This window comes from Cydia strobilella, chromosome 12 (genome assembly GCF_947568885.1).
Source record: "Cydia strobilella chromosome 12, ilCydStro3.1, whole genome shotgun sequence".
NCBI classification, from domain to species: domain Eukaryota; kingdom Metazoa; phylum Arthropoda; class Insecta; order Lepidoptera; family Tortricidae; genus Cydia; species Cydia strobilella.
The window spans coordinates 7,626,528-7,636,026 of NC_086052.1; the positions used below are offsets into that span (position 1 = coordinate 7,626,528).

The window sequence follows — 9,499 nt, forward strand, 5'->3', positions numbered from 1 at the left end:
TAAGTGTGAAACATTGAAACATGTGGCAATCGAACCACTCGCGAAAATCGCGAAAAAAGGAAGTTTATGGCGAAATTTCCCTTGGATGAAGACCGGAAGTATTGCTTTAGATACTTTAAAGGGGCGCACTGACTATCAGTCCGCCGGACGATATCGGCCTGTCAGTTGTTCGGAACTGTCAAATTTTTGTCCTAACTGACAAGCCGATATCTCCGTGCAAAATTGCGGGGAGTAAAAGCCAGATAGGATAAAAAAAAAAAAAAAAAAGCCGATATCTTCCGGCGGAGTCAAATAAGTTGGAAAGGAAGACAATAAATATTCAAGAATATATAGAAAAATTACATTCAAGTTAGTTTTATACATCGTCATTTTATATATTTTTCCTCTGTCACCCGTTGACCGTCGAAACGTCGGGATGTATTTTAAATTAATTATATACAATAAAATCCTTTTACATATTTTTATTACAACAAGGAAAAGTCGAGTCCACATTTAAGTCCAACCATGTATTAGTCCACTCAAAGAACCCTATATATAACATACCACTTAAATGTGGACTCGATCCTACTACCTGATTTTGATTTGAGGTTTGTTGACAATAGCCTATGTTTCAACCCTCCTTATTTTATCGATATCGATGAGAAACGCAAGCGTGTAGCACAATTTAAGTCTGTTATGTTGGTACTATTGTTCTTTGACAGTTTTTTGTCGTACATGTTGGTAATGAACCAGACCCACAAAAACTGATTCCATTCGCTAGTATGGGAGTCCCGTCTCAAAACATAGTGATTATTTATTATCTCTGCTACTGGCAAAAGCATAGGCAAAATCCACATGACCATAGACTACAATTTTTTTCGCTACTAAACGAAAACATGAGACAAAGCTAGATGACCAACATTATAGCAAAACACACTACCGCACCGCACCAAGGTAGCGGTGCGGTGCGGTAGCGTGTTATGGCTATTACCAAAGATAGATATAACTCTGTAATAGATGGATACAGTCTAAGGAAAAAAGTCGAAAATCACGAAAATTTGATTCTCGATCAGAGGGTGCCACTAGTTTTGGCCTACTCTCGTATAGAGGGCGTTGACGGTTTCGTTTGTTATTTATAATTTTAACGCATATCAGTAGGAAAACATGGGTCAAAATCATATAAAAATAATTAATGCAAATAAAAAAAACATTTATACGTTACATACATTTTAACGTATTTTTATAAATTTTCATTTTTAGTTTTAAAGTATGTCGATAGATGGCAGTGAATTTACATCGGACATCGGTTACAAAATTTACTATGACAGTACCGCTCTATCTTATTATATTATCTTTGCTATTACGAAACAACTGTGCAATCAACATAGACCTAGCATTACATAGACCAGCTATACGCGTGCTCCCGTAAGGGATAGACATAGATGACGTCATAAACGTGGGGATACCATATTGGTAAAAATAACCCCAATATTTGATATCACGTTGGGGCGATTACCTTGGAGGCAAAGTTAGCTTGTTTGACGGTATTAAAAAATTGTTAAACAAAATGTCAATGGGTCGTTCTTTTTATGCGTATAAACAATGAAATACCTCTTATAATTCGCGCAGGTGGTACAAAACTAAACATGTTTAGTAAATAAAACGTAAAATAAAATGTATTATGGGTTTTAATTTAAAGAAATCACAAATCGCAATCACACCAATTAATGTACACCACATTTAATCTTTACAACATTTGTTTATTTATTTTTTGGAATTAGAAGTACGAAAAAACTTCGAGGTCAAAATTACCCATAAAATTATGATATTTTCATCTGGTATCCCTAACATGATTGTTATGCAGCTAAATTAAGAAGAAGTTTAAAAATGGCTGACCTCCGACTCCTACCTACCTACGTAATTTGGGCGGATAATTTTACAAATAATGTTTTGTTAATTTGCGTAAATAATTGTGATATTTTTATTGAAATCGTGTGATTCTACATTGCTTTGAGTGTAACGTAATTTTACGATGTTATTCTCACATATTGCGTTAAGAGGAAGGTGTAAAATACCGTACTTACGTGTGAAAGGTTATGATCTCATATTTTTGCTCAGAGCGGCTATTACAGCCGATTACAGAACAATTCACCAGTATTTTATTAAAGTTCAAGCATTCAAACCGCTAACCATCACTATATTTCATAAGAGAAAGCACAATTTCATACAAAACAACAACAATTAAACAAGCAACGAACAAACATGACTTGTCACGTACTTATTTGTTTGCCACAACCTCGGTTGTGGCAGCGGTGGAAAAGTGAAACTATGACAAGGACAAACAATAATAGCGCTTTCTCTGCTACTCCTACTGAAAGATACATAAGACTATCCCGTTCGGTCATTTTCCCCCACTCCTCATGACCGATCCAGTTATACTAGATTCATGGCAATCAACTGCGTTGTCAAGGTTTTTCTCTTATGTTGGCACTATTCCTAATGTTGGTATACTGCACTTTATTTCAATTATTTTGCGCATTGGGAGACCAGAAGGTAATCTATCAGCTATGCCTATCGAAGCTTTATCTGTGCCGTGTCCTTGTGAAACTTCATGAGTAAAAGAGATAGTAAATAAGGAGTAGAACAGAAATAATAGTATTTTAATGAAATGAAATAATCTCAAGTCAGTCCAGCCAGTCCGCGGCTGCACTGTCTGTCATTCGTTCAATCAGGGCGCTTGCCTTATTACATATTATTCAATACCTAGTAACTACCACTTTGTGTTGATAAAATGGTTTACTTAACGTGTTTCTGTGCCATGGGATTGAAAGTGATGTGAGCAATACTATGTTGATAATCAATCAGTGATTATTGTCCGGGATAACACATTGCGTTCTTACATTAATATGGTATAAACAAGTGTGCATAGTGCAGTGTCTATTGCAATGAGTTCGTCTGACGGAGCGGGCACGCGACTCGGCATGCAGGCGGCTATATCAGGTCAGATAGGTATCGGGAGCCCGGAATTCGGGATGGCCGTGAGCGTGCCGCCGCCGCCGCAGATGACCTTCGACTTGCACGCCGTGAGCTGCGGCGACTCCTCCTCGGAGTCGCGCTCGCCGGACCTGCCGCCGGCTAAGGCGAGCGATCGCGAGTCGCGCATCATAGCGGAGAAGCAGCGCCGGAGCCAATACAACTCCCAAATCCAAGTGATGACGTCCTTGTTGACGGACATCGTGCACTCGCAGCGCAAGGTGGACAAGACGAGCGTGCTGCGCCTCGCCGCCAATAAGCTGCGTAACGAGCATGTGTTCGGCGACACTATTACCTGCGGCCATGTCGAAACTTGGTCTCCCGCCTTCCTAAAATTTTTTGATCTCCTAGGCGGCTTCATGATATCAGTCACGTGCCGCGGCCGTATTTTTAACGTCTCACCTAACGTACAAGAGAAACTAGGCTATTGTCATGTTGACCTGTTGGGCCAAGATATTTACAATTATATACATCCTGAAGATACAGCCGTTCTACGTCAGCACATCTATCCTCCTGAACTTCAGAAGGGTTGTGACAACTCATTCATAGAGCAACGCCATAATTTTACAATTCGGATAGTAAGGGCTGGTGCTAGGTCTGATCCGCCCAGGTATGAGCGGTGCCGACTAGATGGTACACTCAGACGTGCGGACAGAGCCACTGCAGTGGGGGTCCAGGATGAGCAGATTATTAGAAGGCAAAGAGTCAGGCACAACCGCACTTTCTCATCGAGTGGAAATGATTTTGTATTTATTGGCATGGTACATATTGTGACAAACAACATGCCGCCTCGCATCATGTTGCCCACAGCCTACTCAGAATACTGGACCAGGCACCTGATAGACGGGCGCATAGTGCAATGTGATCAGAGCATATCCCTGGTGGCTGGGTACTTGACGGAGGAAGTTACAGGCACATCTGCCTTCTTTTTCATGCACAAAGATGATGTGAGATGGGTAATTTGTGTTCTGCGACAGATGTATGATCAAAGTCGGGAATTTGGTGAGTCCTATTACAGACTGATGTCTCGCACTGGCCAATTCATGTACATGAGAACTAGAGGTTTTTTAGAAATAGATAGGGACACAAAGAAAGTACAAAGCTTCGTATGCGTTAACAGTGTAATAGGGGATGACTATGGTCGTAGAATGATGGAGGAGATGAAACGAAAGTACTCTGTGATAGTGGATATGAGCCAGGAGCAAAATGAAAAGGTCACAGTTGGTGATGATGCACCAGTGGAGCACCCAAAAAAGCTAGAGCGTATTGTAATGCACTTAGTAGAACCTTCTGCAATTGAAGGCTCAGAAGAGCTAAAGTTGGTGCCTCCTTCGAAGGAGAACATTATTTCTGCCATTAAGAATAGTGAAAAGATAGTTGAAGAGACAGGTGTGAGGTTTGACTGTCGAAAACGAAAAATGAATTCTTTCCAAAGTGATGCTTTAAAAAGGCACAGTGGACTTATGGAATAATCTGATCTGTTTATAGACATTCACAGATGTAAGTTAACTATTTAGGGACATTCCTTGTGGGGATGATGACCAATGTTAAAGATTGATCTTTCCTGGCAGCAATTTGATCCTCTAGTTTTCTTTATTTAAGTTTGGTCTCTGACATGACTGATCTCAGAGCAATCAAAAAATGTTAATATAGTTTTTTTCAAATTCATACTAATATTTTTTATAAATTTTTATTTAACTCGATATTTTCTTTGACTGCCTGAAATTAAATTTTTTAGTAATTATGAAGGATTGAATGTAACTGGAACTAGATATTATTAATAAGCTTTCCATGTAATTTTATACATAAATGGGATAGTTGTTAAAAAGTAGATATTAAGAAAATCAATTCTGTGTGGCGTTCAATAATGAGTTATTGAAATGAACCTTATTTGTATGGAGCAAGGTTGTTATTGCAACTGAATTGAGTGAGATTTGGACTAGTGATGGTTTCACTCAAATTGTAGGAGCATGTACCTATCTACTGTTGTACCTATTGGCATATATAATTGCCCTGTAATTTGTCTGAATTCTATAGTTATATAATTCTATAATACAGTGCAATCTCACTAATCCGCCATTAATGCTGACACAAGAGAGCCGGATAACTGGAAAATTCGGATTACTGGAAGTTAGAGCAAATCTGCATATTATTTTGATGTACTAAAATACTAAATTCAAAGAAAATTCTACTGTTATCTGGAACTTACCAATTTATAAAGAGATTGAAGTGCGATAATGTAAGCGCTTATAGTAAATTAGTAGAATAGAGTTATCATTTGTACCCCAATTTTAGTGTTGGATTACTGATTACGGAGTGCAGCTGCCGCGAGCATGCAGCCGGAGTTGTCAGGTGAAGGTCTGGTAGGGCGGCTGTATCGACCGAAGTCACACTGCACTCACTGTGTCCACGCGATCGTCACAACGCATTTCTCGCTTAACGTCTTGGCCACGACATTGCGCGACTGGCTTCGGCTAAGGCGACAACCAAACAACCATAGGTTGGAGCGAGACACAGCGATCGGATCTTTCGTTCCCACTTATGGTTTTCGCCTTAACCGAAGCCAGTCGCGCAATGTGGCCAAGACGTTACACTTAGTGTTAATGGCTTCCATGCAGGTGGCAGCATTCAGCCTCCGTCCCAATTGAAGTTAGGGCGGCGTCCAATTTCAATCGCCTCGCGAATCTTACGCGGTACAAAACATTTCCCCGTACCAGAGGGCCTACCGCGAACCACGTTTGACGTGTTGCCTCCCTGTCACACTTACGTACGAATTAACAAGAGCGACAGAGAGGCAACAAGTCGAACGTGGTTCGCGGTAGGCCCTCAGTAATCTCGATGTATCGAAACGAATGAAATGGGACGCGCCTGTATCGTACGCGTGCTCTGCCACCGCTAAATACCCCCTATAGGCCCTAAGCATGTTGCCAATAATGACTAAAAATACAAGTCAGTGTAACCGTTGTGATCAAAATATTTTAAAACATGTCTCACGAAAGTTTAATTTCTAAAATAAAAATCAGATCGGCTCATCAAGACATGCCCACATTTTTGCCTTATCATGATCACAATGCAATAAATGACAAAGTGTAAACATATCTTTGATATCAACTTGGCTACTCTTGTTCCATTAATAGCACATCATTTTATGGCGAGAGTTGACCAATACCTACACTTTGCCATTGTTATGATTTACATAATTACATAGTACAACGTACAACCACACTTCTACATAGTACAATTGACTATATATCACTATCAATAGTAATATAGGTAGGTGTGTCTGAAACGCAATGATCTAATGTTTACTAGTTTCTCGTTTAGTTGATTTTAATGTTATTTAATAAAAGACTGCAAATATACATTTTATTTTATTTTTGAATTTGTGCCAAATGTTATTGCATAATGATTAGTAGAATAGGTATGGGATATAAATAAATTTATAGGTAACTTATGACGCAGGTATTTACTTATCTTTAGCCGAATGTATCTATACCTACCTAATGATTTGTTTGCGCTACCCAAAGGTTGTCTGGAAGAGATCGCTCTTCAGCGATAAGACCGCCTGTTGTCTACCTCTAGCCTTAATCAATTGTTTCTGTAAGCTCTATCTGCGGTGGTGTTCCAATAAAGAGTATTCTATCTATCTACTGCTATTAAAACTTGATGCCTAAATACTAAATATGCAAGCATTGAATTTGTCTAGAGTCTGAATCATTAATTTCTCTAAGCGCCACTTGCACCATCCCACTAACCCGGGGTTAACCGGGAAACATACATTCGGCTAAAGATAAGTAAATGCCAGCGTCATAAGTTACTCTGCGTCATAACTCCAGGTTTAACCGGTTGTCCCCGGGTTAGTGAATGGTGCAAGTGGCCCTAATTATCACTAAATACAGCTAGTTGTTGAAGATTTTTCAAGAAATTAAAAATCGAGTTACTTGTGTGCATAATAAAATGTACAGTAATGAACAATCAATAATTTTGTACAATAGGCTAATTTACTAACAACTCAAATTAGTTATTCTTTATGAAACGTCAAAACGAAATAAATATCGTATCCTAGTAAATTTGCTATGGTGATAGTAAGAGACGTATCGTGTGACGTTACAATAATTTTAATTTGAATTGAATATTGAATCCGTCTCATATGACATTTTGCCGATTTAAATTATTGAAAGCGCTATAAGATGTTGGATTGTTTTCCATGTAAAAACTAATTTTATGACTGCTGTATAAAATAATAATTTATCTATAGTAAACTAGCCAATTAAGGCCAAAAATATGTACAGTTGACCAGAAGATGACCTTATTTTATGATTGTGCAGAGATTTAGCCAAATTTGTCTTTCTGTACTTGAACATTTCGGACACGGAAGAATTAAATGATCCCAATTTGGAAACCGGTCATAAATACGTCGAGGGCGGCTCATGCCGAAGTAACCGACAATCCAAAACTAATCTATCTTAATTGTACAAGCTTGAGTGTCATTACTTTTCGGGAACAGAAGATACGGATATATTATATGAGTATAACAAATTGTTTGCTATCGTTTACGAACTATGGGCTGAAAATCAGTCGACCTCAATTGATCTGTTTTATTATCTTTTAACACCAACAAAGGGCCTATTCCGTTTCCTACACAAGAAGATGTCGTCTTAAGGAATCCCAGGGAGTTTTTATTTTAGGCTAGCAGAGATAATATTGAGGGAGTAAATCTAGGAACGCAAACGGTGGCCTAAATCGTTATTTCAACGAAGTCGTTATTGATGTACAGCTTCATAAAACACGATAATACCTAAGTTTTTATTAATGCACGTTGCACGTAGATGGATTCACGATTCACGACGCTTAGTTCATTGACCTTATAATCATGATCGTGTATAGTATAGATCAACTTTGAACAATAAAATTGTTTCAATAATTTTTTTGGTATGCTGGACCATTTAGGTATATACTGGCAGGTATTTTTTGTACGCAACGGGTAGTGAAACTTGTTACGATAGACAACGTTAAATTTGTGGTTTCATGGGGCCCACTTGTCTTTTCTTTGTTTGAGACTGGTAGAGCAAAGCTCTAAGCCATTTACGTTGTGATTCAGTAGAGTAATGCCAATAAATGAAAGTGACAAAATTTTGATACTCACATCAGAGTTCCATGTTAGAAAGCTTGAATTTTTCGCTACCTTTGGGAATTTTACTGATTATATTGGGGCTCTTTTTTATTCTCATTGGGTCCGATGTGGACAGTAGGACTGGTTGGGGCAAATATCTAGGAACAACCCTTATTGTCGCTTCGTTCCGTCAATACGCCACCGTTGATTTGATAATCGATTCTGATGATAGAAATGGAATACAATTGACGGTTGTAGGACCCCTGAAATGGGAGTACAACTTGCGTTAGGGCAATCTGACCCTTTGGACTGTTAGGTATCAGACGTATGGCGAATTTATAGCAACGTTGTCAGGGTCACTTAACGATATATCGAATAGGAACTAATGTATCGACCTGTGCTTTTAATAAAACACGTAGTGTTTAATATAAAAAGGTTGGCTTACAAAGTATGAATGCTGTCATATCTTGGATACAACAAAGTCAAAAAAGAGAAAAGATATACTTAATCTGGTATTTTTCAGATATAAGGACTATAAGGTAGAGTCTGTGCGGAAAGAGAAGAGTTGTGAAATGTATGGGATCCAACACATTCTACGACTCTTCTCTTTCCGCACAGACTCTTATCTCTTTCTCAGTTGTCAATCGTCACACATAATAGCGATTTAAGAATGAATAACAAAGTTTCTAAAAACATTTACGACAAAATGGTATCTTGAGGCAAAGATCAACACAAAAGTAAATATATTATACATTACATATTGCTGGTTTAATTATTTGGCGCCCAGAAATAATAGCAGCTGTATTGACTTCTTAATTTAAACAGTGATTAATAATTCATAGTTCTCGTTACCACTTAAAAGTTTTTGAGCCTCACCTTTTATGTAAGTTGTGATAGTACTTATAGGGACCTTATTGGAAGAAATGGGTTCGGGTAAGTTTAATTTGGAACCAATAATTATTACCTACATATTTTAAAGGGGAGTCAGCGATTTTGATAGATATAAGAGTTCACAAAGTCCTAAACTTTATTAGATATATATATACACACTTACTTACTTGGTACAATTTTAACAATTTACAGTGAGTGAAAGAAAACACTGGTTTAAGAGACACTATAAAGAAAGTGTGAATCTAGTTTACTTTTACTTACCCAACCCAAATATTTCTTTAGTACGTATACAATTACATATAGATACATTGTAATGTAGTAATGGTTCTGCTGTTTGCAACTAAGCTACACTGGTCTGATTGCAAAAATGTATTTTGCATTGTTTAATACTGCATGTACATTTAAATAGCTATACATAATAGCTGTTTGCTCGATTTAACGTATTAGGCATAACTGGTGCAATTAATTAAAATGTATTTGAAG

At 37.9% G+C, this 9,499-nt stretch overlaps 1 protein-coding gene across 1 annotated transcript; it reads left to right on the forward strand.

The window, feature by feature from the left end:
• Positions 1 to 2,654: 2,654 nt before the first annotated feature.
• On the forward strand, positions 2,655 to 4,547 carry LOC134746007 (basic helix-loop-helix ARNT-like protein 2). Its single transcript, XM_063680172.1, has one exon. It carries the CDS (start codon positions 2,925 to 2,927, stop codon positions 4,482 to 4,484), a length of 1,560 nt encoding a protein of 519 aa, XP_063536242.1. The 5' UTR covers positions 2,655 to 2,924; the 3' UTR covers positions 4,485 to 4,547.
• The last annotated feature ends 4,952 nt before the right edge of the window (positions 4,548 to 9,499 follow it).